General features: G+C 38.6%; 1 protein-coding gene across 2 annotated transcripts in view; it reads right to left on the reverse strand.

The window, feature by feature from the left end:
* Window positions 1-856: 856 nt before the first annotated feature.
* The window catches only part of dapk3 (death-associated protein kinase 3), an 18,391-nt gene continuing 1,064 nt past the window's right edge, over window positions 857-18,183 (reverse strand). For both annotated transcript variants that reach the window (XM_061920819.1, XM_061920820.1), the window contains exons 3-9: window positions 12,196-12,556; window positions 5,126-5,255; window positions 4,979-5,027; window positions 4,866-4,892; window positions 4,647-4,799; window positions 4,536-4,581; window positions 857-1,921 (exon numbers count right to left, since the gene is read on the reverse strand). In XM_061920819.1, coding sequence (XP_061776803.1) covers window positions 1,385-1,921; window positions 4,536-4,581; window positions 4,647-4,799; window positions 4,866-4,892; window positions 4,979-5,027; window positions 5,126-5,255; window positions 12,196-12,556 — 1,303 coding nt within the window. In that variant the 3' untranslated portion in view covers window positions 857-1,384. The remainder of the gene's footprint in view (window positions 1,922-4,535; window positions 4,582-4,646; window positions 4,800-4,865; window positions 4,893-4,978; window positions 5,028-5,125; window positions 5,256-12,195; window positions 12,557-18,183) is intronic.

Here is an 18,183-nt window from a genome sequence, read left to right on the forward strand (position 1 = left end):
TTTTTTTTTAAATAAGTGAAGTGAAGTGAATTATATTTATATAGCGCTTTTTCTCAAGTGACTCAAAACGCTTTACATAGTGAAACCCAATATCTAAGTTACATTTAAACCAGTGTGGGTGGCACTGGGAGCAGGTGGGTAAAGTGTCTTGCCCAAGGACACAACGGCAGTGACTAGGATGGCACAAGCGGGAATCGAACCTGCAACCCTCAAGTTGCTGGCACGGCCACTCTACCAACCGAGCTAATTCTTCTGCGGCCCGGTTATTGCCAACAAAGGTAATATTACAAAGTATTGAGTTGAATTTTTGTTATTGACCAAATACTTATTTTCCACCATCATTCACAAATAAATTCTTTAAAATTCCTACAATGTGAATTTCTGGATTTTTTTTCACATTCTGTCTCTCACAGTTGAAGTGTACTCATGATGAAAATTTCAGATGTGTGTGTATATATATATATATACACTTTTATATATATATATATATATATATATGTATGAGCTACACAAGTGATTTCCTTGAGGGTTCTATAAACCTCCAGTAGAGGGCGCCCAATCGTTGTAATCTTAAAATAAGATTTATGTAGATTGTAGAACAATAAAATGGATTAGAATTGTATTGCGCTTTTCTACTTTCTTGTTACTCAAAGCGCTTTGACACTATTATCACATCCACCCTTTACATGAGATGTATCTTTCTCAAGGATTCTTCCGCATGGTCACAAGGGGAGCAAACCATTACGTTGTGGGCCAAATACTACCACCTGAGCCAATATAGTCTGATACATGTTTTGTTTTCTAATGACTATTTCATGACGTATTTCACAGCATTTAACATAACGACAAACACAAGTTAGATAAAACTTTGTTTATTTGGAACAGGCTGCACACCTTCAATTTTACAGCTGCTTGCAGCTAAGATATTTAAAATATATTTCTAAACGTTGCTAGAGTTAAATCATTCAAGTGCCAATGAGTACGTGCATGGGAAAACCCCCATCACGGAATATGTCAAAAGGTCAATGGAATGTTTGAGGTGTGCACGGACGACAAACATTAGAAAAGTCCCATGATTTAAAGTCTTGAGGACAAGGCGAGTGTGCATAGGTTTTAAGACGATGAGCAGAACAGTGTGAGATGTTGTCAGTAGCAGTGACTGACTGGCCATCCTGTTTATTGCATCCCTTTAGAAAAGACTCAAATGCTTTGTAACGACTATGAAAAATACATGCCAACATTCTAAGTTAAAAAATGTTTTTAAAAAATAGAGCGTGAGGAGTAAAATTACAGTAAAATAATAAATAATGTTCTGCACAGAAAGGAGACCTTTTTTTAATGGGAGGACTCCGAGTTAGGCGAGGAATGAAAAGAGTTGTTGTGCTCACGGTGTGCTGCCGCAGTCCAGGCGATCCTTTTCCAAAGATATGGAGCGGACCAGCTCCTCCACCCAGCGGACTTCGGAGGCCACCTGCTCGGCCAGAGACTCGTAGCGGTTTTCCAGGCGTCCGAACTTGCGCTTGAGGATGTTGGCGGCTTGCATGGCGAGCCGGGCGTCCTCCTGGCTCTTCTTGCGCTGGGCCTGCGTGCGCTGCAGCTCCTGGCGGATGCCGCTCAGGTCGCCGGAGATGGTCTGGCTCTCCTCCTTGTACCAGGCTTCCTTCTCCTCGTAGATGGAGAGCAGGGCGGCCACGTCGTCGCGACACGAGCGCTGGTTGCGCTCCAGGTCCTTCAGGCCCTCCTCGGCCGAGGCGATCTCCTCCAGCACCTGGGAGAAGCGCTCGAAGTTGACGTAGGTGTTGTTGGGCGGCATGCTGGAGTGAGACTTGATGGTGTACTCCTTCAGCCGGGTGGTCTTCAGACGCCGGCGCTCGGGCTTGTGGTCGCGCTCCTCCTGGCGCACATTGCGTCTCTTGATGACCTGCGCGGGGAGTCACAAGTTGGTGAAGGAAGCACCTTTTAGCTGCTCACAATTCAAATATGCAACAACTTGCATTCAATATCTCGATTCATCAATTCAATTACACAAAGATTATTGTGATAACATTCACCATGCGTAATTTTTTTCATTTTGAGAGGAAAACGGAAGAAAAATGGTTGCTGTATCCCAGATAATTACAATATATTACAGATAGAGATGTCTGATTATGGCTTTTTTGCAGATATACGATATTGTCCAACTCTTAAATACCGATTCCGATATATACAGTCGTGGAATTGACACATTTTAATGCCTAATTTTGTTGTGATGCCCCGCTGGTTGCATTAAACAATGTAACAAGGTTTTTTCCAAAATAAATCAACTCAAGTTATGGAAAAAAATGCCAACATGGCACTGCCATATTTATTATTGAAGTCACAAAGTGCACTATTTTTTTTTAACATGCCTCAAAACAGCAGCTTGGAAGTTGGGACATGCTCTCCCTGAGAGAGCATGAGGAGGTTGAGGTGGGCGGTGTTGGGGTATATATATTGTAGCATCCCGGAAGAGTTAGTGCTGCAAGGGGTTCTGCGTATTTGTCCTGTTGTGTTTATGTTGTGTTACGGTGCAGATGTTCTCCCGAAATGTGATTGTCATTTTTGTTTGGTGTGGGTTCAGAGTGTGGCGCATATTAGTAACAGTGTTAAAGTTATTTATACGGCCACCTTCAGTGTGACCTGTATGGCTGTTGACAAAGTATGCCTTGCATTCACTTGTGTGTGTGAAAAGCCGTAAAAATTATGTGACTGGGCCGGCAGGCAAAGGCAGTGCCTTTAAGGTTTATTGGAGCTCTGTACTTCTCCCTACTTTTGTGTACACAGCGGCGTTTTAAAAAGTCATACATTATACTTTTTGAAACCGATAATGATAATTTCCGATATCACATTTTAAAGCATTTATTGGCTGACAATATCGATAATAATATTGATAATATCGGCAGTCCGATATTATCAGACATCTCTAATTACAACATATTATAATTTTTGTATAAATCATGTTTTTAATCATTTTGATTCATCAGACATGTGTTTCCAGTAGTTTGTCAGATAAAAACAATACTAAAATATAACACTGATGTCCTTATCTGCAGAAAAATAACTATACATCTTTAAATTATTTGTGTACAAAATCACTTCATTATGCATGGTTATTTATTCAAAAAATATTATAAATATGCATCCGTTCAAAATAAAACTCTTTTAAGACACATCAACACTAAAAATATAGTAATAATAAACATTAATCCTTGCAGAATTTTTTTTTGATTGCTGTGGCCTAAAACGGCTGAATTCTTGGCAAATTTTTGAGTACCAAAATTGCAATAGTTTGAATTTTGAGGCTTATTTTATTATTAATAGTTTTATAAATGTATCAATATTTTCAGTGTTTCTTGTAACCTTAATCTAAAAAAAAACATGGGATTCCAACAAAAAATTGAAAAAAAATACTGTATTGATGTTGCACTAATTTTTATACTACAGACTTAAAGTAGACACGAGATGGCAATAAAAGCACATACTCAGAACTAGGGATACATCCATCCATCCATTTTCTACCAATTGTCCTTCTCAGGGCAGGGTCGCGGGGAGGCTGGAGCCTATCCCAGCTGCATACGGGCGGAAGGCAGGGTACACCCTGGACAAGTGGCTACCTCATCACAGGGCCAACACAGATAGACAGACAACATTCACACTCACATTTACACACTAGAGAAAATTTAGCGTTGCCAATCAACCTATCCCCAGGTGCATGTCTTTGGAGGTGGGAGGGGCCTATCCCCAGGTGCATGTCTTTTGGAGGTGGGAGTACTTGAAGAGAACCCCCCCAGTCATGGAGTGAACATGCAAACTCCACACACAAAGACCACTGATGTTAAAGGGCAACTGCACTTTTTCGGGAATTTTGCAAATCGTTTACAATCATTATGGAACAAAAACACACGTGTCTGCTTTTTTTTTTTTACGATTTTAAACATGATAAATAAAGCTTGAAAGATGTCACTGTTGTAGCCTTCAAAACCCTTCATAACAATGTGTAATATGTACTATATACACATAGCGTATTTTTCGGACTATAAGTCGCAGTTTTTTTCATAGTTTGGCCGGGGGTGCGACTTATACTCGGGAGCGACTTATGTGTGAAATTATTAACACATTACCGTAAAGTATACAATAATATTATTTATCTCATTCACGTAAGAGAGTGGACGTATAAGATTTCATGGGATTTATGGATTAGGAGTGAGAGATAGTTTGGTAAAGGTATAGCATGTTCTATATGTTATAGTTATTTGAATGACTCTTACCATAATATGTTAGGTTAACATAGCAGTTGGTTATTTATGCCTCATATAACGTACACTTATTCAGCCTGTTGTTCACTATTCTTTATTTATTTTAAATTGCCTTTCAAATGTCTATTCTTGGTGTTGGGTTTTATCAAATAAATTTCCCCCAAAAATGCCACTTATATATGTTTTTTCCCTTCTTTATTATGCATTTTCGGCCGGTGCGACTTATATTCCGAAAAATACGGTAATAAGAAAATGAAGCACCTTTATCCATGGATGCTGAAGACTGTCATCGATGGTCATTCTCTTCCTGCGACAAAGGAGTCAGTCAGAACAAGGCAGAGTGGTTCATCATCTTTACATTCAAAGTCCTACTTGGGGTCTTTGACCAGCAGGCGTCGTATGAAGTCCTTGGCGAGCTCGCTGGTGTTGCTGAAGTACTCCTCGTCAAAGTCGTAGTTGACGGCCGAGATGTTGGTGAGGGTCTCCTGCTTGGTTTCGCCGAGAAATGGCGAGGCGCCGCTCAACCTGACGCGGGGACAAGACCTCTTTAGACAGGGATGGAGAGCGAGTTTGAGGTGCGAGGAGACTTACAGGATGTATGTAATGACCCCGATGCTCCTGCAGAGAAGATAGCAGAATGCATAAGCTCAAACGAGCGCTTAAACACGGCCCTCACAAAGTAATAGAGAAGGATTGCGTCTCACCACATGTCGGCCTCCAGACCCAGCGGCTCATAGTTGACTATTTCTGGAGCTGCAAGGCACGCAGAATGTGAAGCAGATGTGGAGATCACGACCACAAAATCACACAGTCAGCGAGAAACAGGACATGAGGGGAGAAGGAGTGCTCACCTACGAACTCTGGCGTTCCGAAAATGTTTTTGAACTCGTTCCCCGCTTTGATCTGATGAGCGATCCCAAAATCGATCAGCTTTATCCTGGGATTAGGGACATTCTTGTCCAGCAGCATGATATTCTCAGGCTGCAAGGCGATAAATAGGAAATACATTCCACATTAGAGACAGGCTCTTTTTAACACTTGAATGATGAATAAGGGTGCCTGAAAACATGGAAAAGGACATACATCGCTTAATGACCACATGGTTATTGAGAGAGATGTCCGATAATGGCTTTTTTGCAGATATCCGATATTGTCCAACAATTAATTACCGATACTGATATCAACCGATACTGATATATACAGTGGTGGAATTAACACATTATTATGCCTAATTTTGTTGTGATGCCCCGCTGGATGCATTAAACAATGTAACAAGGTTTTCCAAAATAAATCAACTCAAGTTATGCAAAAAAATGCCAACATGGCGCTGCCATATTTATTATTGAAGTCACAAAGTGCATTATTTGTTTTTAACATGCCTCAAAACAGCAGCTTGGAATTTGGGAAATGAGCATGAGGATGTTGAGGTGGGCAGGGTTGAAGTGGAGATAGCGGGGGTGGATATTGTAGCGTCCTGGAAGAGTTAGTGCTGCAAGGGGTTCTGGGTATTTGTCCTGTTGTGTTTATGTTGTGTTATGGTGCGGATGTTCTCCCGAAAAAAGTGTCATTCTCGTTTAGTGTGGGTTCACAGTGTGGCGCATATTTGTAACAGTGTTAAAGTTGTTTATACGGCCACCCTCAGCGTGACCTGTATGGCTGTGGACCAAGTATGCCTTGCATTCACTTGTGTGTGTGAAAAGCCGTAGATATTATGTGACTGGGCCGGCATGCAAAGGCAGTGCCTTTAAGTTTTATTGGCGCTCTGTACTTCTCCCTACACAGCGGAGTTTTAAATAGTCATAAATTTTACTTTTTGAAACAGATACCGATAATTTCCGATATTACATTTTAAAGCATTTATCCGCCGATAATATCGTCAGTCCGATATCATCGGACATATCTAATTACCGTATTTTTCGGACTAAAGGTCGCAGTTTTTTTCATAGTTTGGCCGAGGGTGCGACTTATGTGTGAAATTATTAACACATTACCGAAAATATCAAACAATATTATTTCGCTCATTCACGTAAGAGACCACACATTAGCAATTAGGAGTGACAGATTGTTTGGTAAAGGTATAGCATGTTCTATATGTTATAGTTATTTGAATGACTCTTACCATAATATGTTAGGTTAACATAGCAGTTGGTTATTTATGCCTCATATAACGTACACTTATTCAGCCTGTTGTTCACTATTCTTTATTTATTTTGAATTGCTTTTCAAATGTCTATTCTTGGTGTTGGATTTTTATAAAAATTAATTTCCCCAAAAAATGCGACTTATACTCCAGTGCAACTTCTATATGTTTTTTTTCCTTCTTTGTTATGCCTTTTCGGCAGGTGCGACTTATACTCCGGAGCGACTTATACTCCGAAGAATACGGTACACTATTAATCATGTCCACACTTAGATGAATCATATATTTTATTTTGACCGTACAAGCTCCTCTACCTTAACCGCTATACGGCCAGTGATCAGCTCAATGAAAACATCAGTAAAAAAATGAGCAAGGAGACTCCGACTGGTGTGCTTGCTGGCAAATGTCCGCCCAAAATACACACTGAAAGAACTTTAGATAAAACTATTAACACGTTTTGTGCAAATAATGACATGAATTCAAGTAAAACATTTTAAAATGTTTCTGAATGACATTCTGAAAATATAACTGAATTTGTGTACACATATTGGAGTCTTTTCTTAAACCAATTTCAATTATGCAATCAAATAATCACCTGTGATTGATTAAGATTAATACCAACTCTAAAATGTGATTAATGTGATTAAAAAATACATAATTTCAGCCCTGTTTGAAATATATATTTGCATTTGTACACTCTTGGCTCCAAAAAGTACAATTTCCTCTGTGTGCAGGCACACACTTTATTGTGTTACAAATAGTTTATACCAGGGGTGTCCAAAGTGCGGCCTGGGGCCATTTGCAAAATTGATAGTATTGCAAAAATAAAAAAATAAAACATTTTTAAAAATTGCAAAATTGATAGTATTGCAAAAATAAAAATAAAAACATTTTAAAAAACTGAAATGAGGTGAAATCTAATGAGAAAAAGTGGCAAAGTTGACACAAAGCTGTCATGCAGGCAGTTTTATTGTCTATATTTTTTTTTCCATTGCTCAAAAAAAAAAAAAGGACTAAAAAATCTGTTGTAATGAATTATTACTTAAAAATTATCACTTAAAAATATTTTATTTGGAATAAATATTGCATATGTTGTGTGGTTGCCATATAAAAACATCAACGTTTTGAAAAAAGAGCATAAAACAAACAAAATAATAGTTCAAACTTAAAATTGACGGATATATCGGAAGTTGATCTTGAAATTTAAGTGTTGAAAGTTAAAAAAAAAAAAAAAAAATGTATCACTTTATGAGTGGGGAACCTTTCAAATCTCAAATATATTTTGTAGGATTTTACTGAGTACCATGTTCTTATGTTTTTATGTGTCATTATGAATTTGCACTAAATTAGATTGCTTGCAATTTTGTTGTACAATGTACAATAAAGATATATTCTGTTCTATTCCATGTGCACAATATGTATTATTTTCTTATTTTTGTTGTTTTAATTTGTAGCTGTATGTAGAAATGGCTCTGCTGAAGTGGCAGCAGGATGCATCAGATCTGTGCTTTTTTTTACTGTCTTTTATGTAGTTGTGTTGTTTGATGCTTCTGTAAATTTACTTTTTTGTGCCCTTCTTGTGTCTGCACTGAAATCACATAATTTCCCCATTGTCGCATAAATTAAAGTCCATTTGATCCTACAGGTCAGGAGTGTCAAACTCAAATACAGAGTGGGACAAAATTTTAAACGGAACAAAGCCGCAGGCCAAGGTTGAACAAATTAACCTTTTAATAGGGACCCAAACAAGTTTTGCAATGAATATTGAACACGCAAGGCTTATATAACTTTAGTGACATGCAAAATCCAGTTTCAAATAATAATAATAATAATTTAAAAATATCAATGGCATATCAAATGAAATTTAAATACAATTTAAATCAAAATGTTATGCCTTTTTTTCTATTTGGAATCTTCTGAGGTAAATATCAAATTTTTTCCACAGGCTAATAATACATTTGAAAAAAAAACCAACAATAATGAATGAACCAAACTTTCAAGCCTTGAAGTAGCAAGAGAAAATGCATGAATAAAACGTTAATTATTGGTCAGTTAGCTGGAAGTTTCCCCGAAGAGTTAGTGCTGCAAGGGGTTCTGGGTATTTGTTCTGTTGTATTACGGTGCGGACGTTCACCCAAAATGTGTTTGTCATTCTTGTTTAGTGTGGGTTCACAGTGTGGCGCATATTTGTAACAGTGCTAAAGTTGTTTATACGGCCACCCTCAGTGTGACCTGTAGGGCTGTTCACCAAGTATGCCTTGCATTCACTTGTGCGTGCGTGCGTGTGTGTGTGTGTGTGTGTGTGTGTGTGTGTGTGTGTGTGTGTGTAAAAGCCACAAATATTATGTGACACGCTGTTAGTATGGACGAAAAGCGTACGTGACGACAGGTTGTAGAGAACGCTAAAGGCAGTGCCTTAAATGCCTGCCCCCAATATAGTTGTCCAGGTGGAAATCGGTAGAAATTCGGGAGAATGGTTTCCCCGGGAGATTTTCGGGAGGGGCACTGAACTTCGGGAGTCTACCGGGAAAATTAGGAGGGTTGGCAAGTATGAGTATTAGCGGTGAATGTGGTGTTACAGCGGCACAGACGCTGTATAACACTGGCGAGCCAGCTCTAATGCTAAATTGATATTGCCTCAAGGGCCAAATTAAATTACACGGCGGGCCAGATTTGGCCCGCGGGCCAGAGTTTGACACCCATGCTATAGGTTGATTGGCAACACTAAATTGGCCCTAGTGTGTGAATGTGAGTGTGAATGTTGTCTGTCTATCTGTGTTGGCACTGCAATGAGGTGGCGACTTGTCCAGGGTGTACCCCGACTTCCGCCCGATTGTAGCTGAGATAGGCACCAGCGCCCCCCGCCACCGCATGGGAATAAGCGATAGAAAATGGATGGATGGCATTTGATCCTATCTCCGATGTAAATTAGCATTGCGCAGGCGCATTTTGAAAAATGGAGCCTCACAGTCAGTCCACTACTAAAACGCCTGTTTGCCCATCAAGTACTTAGGTCTGTGCTGAGTCTGCAGCCGGACTTGACGTCACGTGCAACAAAGGTATCCGATTATGGCATCTTTAAAATTTACGCAAGTCGGTAGAGAGTTTCATTGACACCTATAAAAGTACCGTGGTACCCATACCTTTGAAAAGTACATATGCATGATGGATAAATTAACATTTAACATTACATTTACCCTTTTGTGGGCAAAGACAGCGATGAGCAGGGAAAGTGGAGCAACGCAGACGCCACCTTTGTTTTTTCTTGATTTCCATACTGTTTCTCAATTTCTTTATCAAAGGGCTTTGGTAATCGCAACTTTCTTTGGCCCCTGCAAGATTTTTATTTATTTTTTTCATTTCTATTTATCTCCTTCATTGATGTGCATTTTTGATCAATATACAATAAACTTTAGCAACAAAACGCATATTTACACACCTCCGTAAACTTGAGAAGGAACAGGATGAAGAAAATCTTATATTTCCTGCTCCCTTCAACATAATAAGTAGTTAATGGATAGCCCAGATTCGCAAGCATATAAACCAAACAAAAACATCCAAATATAATGAAAACAAACAAAAAACACACAAAAAAAAACAACAAGTGCAAAAACTTCATGAAGTACAAACCGAACAATAAATAATATACACCTCACGGGATGATACAAAACAAATACAAAACCAGACAAAAATAAGTAAAAAAATAAGTATAAAGCAAAATGTAAACACTTACAGCTGTCCATATGATCTTATTGTTCTGTCTTTATATGTTTTTTTCAGTTGGAATATAATTCTACAATCTTTTATCTCATTGTAAAGAGAATTCCATAGTTGAAACCCCATCACTGGTATACACATTTGTTTTAAAGTTGTCCTTGAATACTGATGTTGGAAATGACCTTTTCTTCTATGCTCTTCATTCTCAGAAGTGATGACAAACATTTTTTGTAAATTTGCTGATAATGTTTGACTTTTAGCCTTAAAAATAACACATCATGTCTGTAACTTTACTAGCTCCTTTAGTTTCAATAAACTAGAATTAATAAATAGTATGCGAGCCTGTTCTAGATAATCTGCTTTATGAATAATCCTTATAGCTCTTTTCTGTAGTTGATACAATGTCTTAATGTTACTCTTATGTGTTCCCCCACACTTCCACACAGTAGCTGATATATGGCAATATAAGTGAACAAAGCAATATACTGTACGCATTGCCCTATAATCTAACACATATTTTACCTTATTTAATATATAAAAACTCTTAGACATCTTTTTCCGTACATGTGCAATATGATTATTGTGCAACTGTACTCAATAAACAAACGAGACGGAGCCACCAACTGCATGGATTCTTTCTTTGGGTGGTCGATCCCACACAATGATTAGCAGGCAGACTGACTATACACGCAAAGTTTGGCCATATGATCACAAGGACGGTATACAAAAACCGGGGCGAAATTTTATACAAAAAGTGGGGCGTACCACTGTACTTAATAATTAAAGGGGAACATTATCACCAAACCTATGCAAGCGTCAATATATACCTTGATGTTGCAGAAAAAAGACCATGTATTTTTTTAACCGATTTCCGAACTCTAAATGGGTGAATTTTGGCAAATTAAACGCCTTTCTGTTTATCGGTCTTTTAGCGATGACGTCAGAACGTGACGTCACCGAGGTAATACAGCCGCCATTTTCATTTTCAACACATTACAAACACCGGGTCTCAGCTCTGTTATTTTCCGTTTTTTCGACTATTTTTTGGAACCTTGGAGACATCATGCCTCGTCGGTGTGTTGTCGGAGGGTGTAACAACACTAACAGGGAGGGATTCAAGTTGCACCACTGGCAAGAAATCTTCCGCCAGACCCCCATAGAATGTGCCAGAGTGTCTCCACATTTTACCGGCGATGCTAAGACAGACATAGCACAGAGATGTATGGATAACCTGCAGATGCATTTGCAATGATTAAGTCAACAAAATCACAAAGGTGAGTTTTGTTGATGTTGTTGACTTATGTGCTAATCAGACATATTTAGTCACGGCATGACTGCCAGCTAATCGATGCTAACATGCTACGCTAATCGATGCTAACATGCTATTTACGCTAGCTGTATGTACATTTGAAACTAGACACCCACATTTAATGCGAAACAAACACTTACCAACCGACGGATTTAAGTTACTCCAGTGTCACAAGATGCGAAAGTCCTGATCGTTTGGTCCGCACATTTTACCGGCGACGCTAATAAGGCAGCCACGCTATGGGCCACTTCATTAGGTAGACCCATGCTATGGCCGAATAGCGTCAATAGCTATTCGCTCAACAGCTTCAGTTTCTTCTTCAATTTCGTTTCCGCTATCTGCCTCCATACTCCGACCATCTGTTTCAATACATGCATAATCTGTTGAATCGCTTAAGCCGCTGAAATCCGAGTCTGAATCCGAGCTAATGTCGCTATATCTTGCTGTGGTAACCGCCATGTTGTTTGTATTGGCAGCACTGTATGACGTCACAGGGAACTGGACAGTCGCATCGCAAATAGCGAAAATCAAGAACTATAAAGCTTTTTTAGGGATATACCGGGAGGTGTAAAATTTTGAAAAAAACTTCGAAAAATAAAACAAGCCACTGGGAACTGATTTATATTGTTTTTAACCTTTTTGAAATTTTGATAATGTTCCCCTTTAAAGTAAGCAAAATATTAGGAAGCACAATTATAAACAAGTGAAATGAATCTCATTGGATCGTGTATGGAAAAAGAAATGTGAAAACTAACCTTGAGGTCAAAGTGAGCGATGCGCTTGGAGTGGAGATAGTGCACGCCGTCCAGGATCTGCTTAAGGAACTGTGTGGCCTCCTCCTCAGTCAGCGACTCTTTCTCGGCCAGGAAATCAAAGAGCTCACCGCCGGACACCAGCTCCAGGATGAGGATGACGTCGGTCTTGTTTTCGAAGATGTCGTGCAGCGTGATGATGTTGCTGTGCTGGATCTCGCGCAGGATGTTCACCTCGCGCTCGATCTCCTCGCGGCTCACGCCCCGCCGGCTGGACGACAGGCGGCGCTTCTTGATGAACTTCGCTGCGTAGCCCACGCCTGAGCTTTTCTCTTTGCACTTGCGCACAATTGCAAACTGCCCACTGGGGAAAAGACACAACCACACAAAAAGGACGTTCACACATTTCAAAATGAAGTTTACTCAATTCCAATTGTAAAATGTGACTTAAACTTTTTCAGACAAAAATATATTGAGACTTTGGCTTTTTTTGATTGTGCCACCATGGTACAAAAAAGAAAAGTGTCGGGATAAATGATTGAATTTAAGAATGTATGGCCTGGGGCTGGGCGTTAACCTTTTCAATCTGGCCCGCCGGACATTCCCAAACAATTGTTTTAGATTTTTAAGAAGTAAAGGGTAGCTGCAATTATGATGTGCACTCATGTTTTCAAAAGAACGCAAGTCTTCAACTATACTAAGTATTTCAATGGTTGGAATCTAGGCTTTTGCATGATATACTCGTTACTATGGTCATCTAATTAGTTACTATAGTAATCTAATTAGTTACTATGGTAATGTAAGTCACAGCAGCTCAGACGAGGCACCAAGCAGTGTGGGTGGGGGGCGTTTCCACGGAGTGTTTTCAGCGCGGCCAGCCTGAAATTCTGGTGACAGACGTGGAAGGAGATTTTTACAACAAAGTTCTAAAGCTTAGTGATATATCAGATTGTAGATGGGTTTTTTTTTACCCTGCGTATTCATATTTCATTGTGTTTGTTGCATTTTTGTTTGATTTTGCTTAAATGTAAAATATGTAGATCGAGAGGGAGTGTGACGTTCATATGTTGTCAATATTCAGTGTTTTATTGTTCATAGTTAATATTGTAAATCACACATTCTTTATTTTCATGTACATTCTGGGTGTTTCGTTCATTCATCCTTCCATTATCTACCGCTTGTCCCTTTCAGGGTCGCGGGGTGTCACTGTAGTCCATCCCAGCTCCATTCGGGCGGAAGGCGGGATACACCCTGGACAAGCCGCCACCTCATCACAGGGCCAACACAGATAGACAGACCACATTCACACAACAGGGCCAATTTAGTCTTGCCAATCAGTCAGTAAAAAAAATTAAATGCTATTCCGTTTTTTAAGGCGGTCTGTCATAACGTTTTTAGCATTCAGACATTATTGTGAGGTTTCGTATTAGTGTTCCTAAAAATAGATATACTGGAGGTTCCCAGACACATAAGTTTCTCTCTCTAAATATTAACTAATTCTAGTGTGTGATAGAATAGAATAGAATGAACTTTATTGTCATTATATTTGCATATGTGAATTAGTGAATTATATTTATATAGTGCTTTTCTCAAGCAACTCAAAGCGCTTTACATCATGAAACCCAATATCTAAGTAACATGTTTTTTTAACCAGTGTGGGTGGCACTGGGAGCAGGCGGGTAAAGTGTCTTGCCCAAGGACACAACAGCAGTGAGGGTATAAATATAACAAGATTAAGGACTCCAACTTAAGGTGCGATAAGGGAAAACATTTTTTTTGAATAAAATTAAATCACATAAGTAATAAAGATAAAAAAATAAGAATTAAAATAAACAAACTACTATCCAATAAAAACAATAAGCAATCCTGTACATTATAGATAGATAGATAGATAGTACTTTATTGATTCCTTCAGGAGAGTTCCTTTAGGAAAATTAAAATTCCAGCAGCAGTGTACAGAGTTGAGATCAATTTAAATAAAAGTAAAAAGTAAATAATGGGGGTTTAAATGGAAACAAAATAGAGAAATATTACAATAAGAATAAAAACTAAAAAACAACAATGGGAATAACAATATAATAGTAAAATAAGAATATAACAAGACAATGTAGGCAGTAGTGACCATGTTATGAAAACGTATTGCACTGTTAATGTTTTGCATCCCCTGTCCTCCTAGTACCCCCCGCCCCCCGCCCCAGAGAGGAGTTGTACAGTCTAATGGCGTGTGGGACAAAGGAGTTTTTGAGTCTATTAGTCCTGCACTTGGGATGAAGCAGTCTAGAACTGAACAGGCTCCTCTGGCTACTGATAACACTATGCAGAGGGTGACTGGCATCATCCAGGATGTTATACAAAATACTATACACTACACAGAACAAAACAAGAGTACTGTATTTTTTGGAATATAAATCGCTCCGGAGTATAAATCGCACCGGCCGAAAATGCATAATAAAGAAGGAAAAAACATATATAAGTTGCACTGGAGTATAAGTCGCATTTTTGGGGGAACGTATTTGATAAAATCCAACACCAAGAATAGAAATTTGAAAGGCAATTTAAAATAAATAAAGAATAGTGAACAACAGGCTGAATAAGTGTACGTTATATGAGGCATAAATAACCAACTGAGAAGGTGCCTGCTATGTTAACCTAACATATTATGGTAAGAGTCATTCAAATAACTATAACATATAGAACATGCTATACCTTTACCAAACAATCTGTCACTACTAATCAATAAATCCCATGAACTCTTCTTCCTCGATGTCGCTTCTAAACAACTCTGCCAACTCCAAAGGTATGCGCCGCTTCCTCTTGTTGTTTTCTGCTACATATTTCACTACGTCCAGCTTGTAATCTGCAGTACATGATTTCCTTTTCGGTGCCATTTTTGTTCAGCCCTTCTCAGTTTTTATAAGTTACTGCCAATGATGAAATGATCCATTTTAATAGCTACGGCAGTAGCATATAGCAGTGGTTCTCAACCTTTTTTCAGTGATGAACCCCCTGTGAACATTTTTTGAATTCAAGTACCCCCTAATCAGAGTAGAGCATTTTTGGTTAAATCAGTTTCTGATTTATTAAAATGTATAACAGTGCAAAATATTGCTCATTCGTAGTGGTCTTTCTTGAACTATTTAGAAAAAAAGATACAAAAACTTGTTGAAAAATAAACAAGTGATTCAATTATAAATAAAGATTTCTACACATAGAAGTAATCATCAACTTAAAGTGCCCTCTTTGGGGATTGTAATAGAGATCCATCTGGATTCATGAACTTCATTCTAAACATTTCTTCACAAAAAAAAGGAAATCTTTAACATCAATATTTATGGAACATGTCCACAAAAAATCTAGCTGTCAACACTGAATATTGCATTGTTGCATTTCTTTTCACAGTTTATGAACTTACATTCATATTTTGTTGAAGTATTATTCAACAAATATATTTATAAAGGATTTTTGAATTGTTGCTATTTTTAGAATATTTTTTTAAAAATTTCACGTACCCCTTGGCATACCTTCAAGTACCCCCATTTGAGAACCACTGGCATATAGCATATAGCAGTTAGAATTCCATGACCCACAATGCACTTCTGCCATGACCCTCCCCCGCCAAATTCTTATTGGTTGACGTGTGTGTGACGATTGATGACATTTTCTTCGTCTCTTCCGCAAATGAGATAAATAATATTACTTGATATTTTACGGTAATGTGTTAATAATTTCACACATAAGTCGATCCGGAGTATAAGTCGCACCCCCGGCCAAACTATGACTTATAGTCCGAAAAATACGATACTGAAGTAATAAAGTAATGACAATCAGTGTCGGACGTATTGCACTAGAAGGGTAATATTGCACAGTATGGTCTTGGGGTAGGATATTGTATAGGGGTGAATCATTTATAATAAGTTTGAGTTCAGGATGGTGACAACTGTGGGAAAGAAGCTGTCTGTTCTGGCTCTGATGCACCTGTAGAGCCTCCCCGATGGTAGCAGGTCGAACAGGTGGAACACCAGATGTTGGGTGGTTCTTACGGGGTTTACTGTAGCATTCCCTCAGCCAAAGAGTGCTGGTTGGCCAGGTGGGGCACCCGTGAGCCGAGGCACCCCTGTGTTATCCTTTAATCATTTTATCTTTTGTACTTTTCACGGGCCTGTGACTTACAAACCCCGTTTCCATATAAGTTGGGAAATTGTGTTAGATGTAAATATAAACGGAATACAATGATTTGCAAATCATTTTCAAGCCATATTCAGTTGAATATGCTACAAAGACAACATATTTGATGTTCAAACTTTTAGAGAAATATTACAATAAGAATAAAAAATAAAAAGCAACAATGGGAATAAAAATATAACAGTAAAATAAGAATATAACAAGAGAAACTAGGCAGTAATGACCATGTTATGAAAACGTATTGCACTGTTATTGTTTTGCATCCCCTGTCATCCTTGTACCCCCTGCCCCCCGCCCCAGAGAGGAGTTGTACAGTCTAATGGCGTGTGGGACAAAGGAGTTTTTTTAGTCTATTAGTCCTGCACTTGGGATGAAGCAGTCTAGCACTGAACAGGCTCCTCTGTTCATATGTTGTCATCCAAGCAACGTTAGTTATCATGGACGCCCCGGCTTATTTCAGCAAGACAACGCCAAGCAACGTGTTATAACAGCGTGGTTTCGTAGTAAAAGAGTGCGGGTACTTTCCTGGCCCGCCTGCAGTTCAGACCTGTCTCCCATCGAAAATGTGTGGCGCATTATGAAGCGTAAAATACGACAGCGGAGACCCCGAACTGTTGAACGACTGAAGCTCTACATAAAACAAGAATGGGAAAGAATTCCACTTTCAAAGCTTCAACAATTAGTTTCCTCAGTTCCCAAACGTTTATTGAGTGTTGTTAAAAGAAAAGGTGATGTAACACAGTGGTGAACATGCCCTTTCCCAACTACTTTGGCATGTGTTGCAGCCATGAAATTATAAGTTAATAATATTTGCAAAAAAAGAATAAAGTTTATGAGTTTGAACATAAAATATCTTGTCTTCGTAGTGCATTCAACTGAATATGGGTTGAAAAGGATTTGCAAATCATTGTATTCTGTTTATATTTACATTTAACACTAGGGATGCACCGATTAATCGGTAACCGAATATATTCGTCCGAATATGGCAAAAAAAGCCACATTCGGCCTTCGGTGGAATGAGTTAAAAACAAGGCCGAATAGTGGCGTGTGACGCAAGTTTTTGACGCGGTGACGCAATCAACCAACGTGCAGTGACGTGGTGACGTTGGGATATGTTGTTTACCTGTATAAGTGTATGAGGTTACAAGCACACACTTACTGAGATTTAGTGGGGCCTCTGTTTACATTATTAGCCTGTTGTGTAGGCTACCTGTATAAGAGTAAGAGGTTACAAGCACACACTTAATTGAGATTTACTTGAGCCTTCTGTTTACATTATTAGCCTGTTGTGTAGGCTACCTGTATAAGTGTATGAGGTTACAAGCACACACTTAATTGAGATTTACTTAAGCCTTCTGTTTACATTATTAGCTGTGGCTAAGCAGACTTTTGCCAAAAGGACAATAATTCATTTGTTGTGGGTTTATCCACTTTAATGCACTTTAGTTTTTTTCGGAATGCATGTTTTGTTTGAAGGCCTAATATAAATGAAAAACTGTGCTTTTTTTGAAAAGCAAAGACTACTGGAATATTAAAAAAATGTCAATATTCAATAAAAAAATACTTTATTTGAAAAACATGTCTAAATATTTTTTCTAGGCTATTTATGCAATATTATTTTGGGGGGGAAAAACTGCATTCTTTATTCGGTATTCGGCCTTTGGCCAAGCGTTTAAATTTTATTCGGCTTCGGCCACAAATTTTCATTTCGGTGCATCCCTATTTAACACAATTTCCCAACTCATATGGAAACGGGGTTTGTATGTCGGGAGATAAATGTCAGCCCTTACACAACAATAGAATAAGCAT

This window comes from Nerophis ophidion, linkage group LG14, assembly GCF_033978795.1.
Source record: "Nerophis ophidion isolate RoL-2023_Sa linkage group LG14, RoL_Noph_v1.0, whole genome shotgun sequence".
In the NCBI taxonomy this organism is placed as follows: Eukaryota; Metazoa; Chordata; class Actinopteri; order Syngnathiformes; family Syngnathidae; genus Nerophis; species Nerophis ophidion.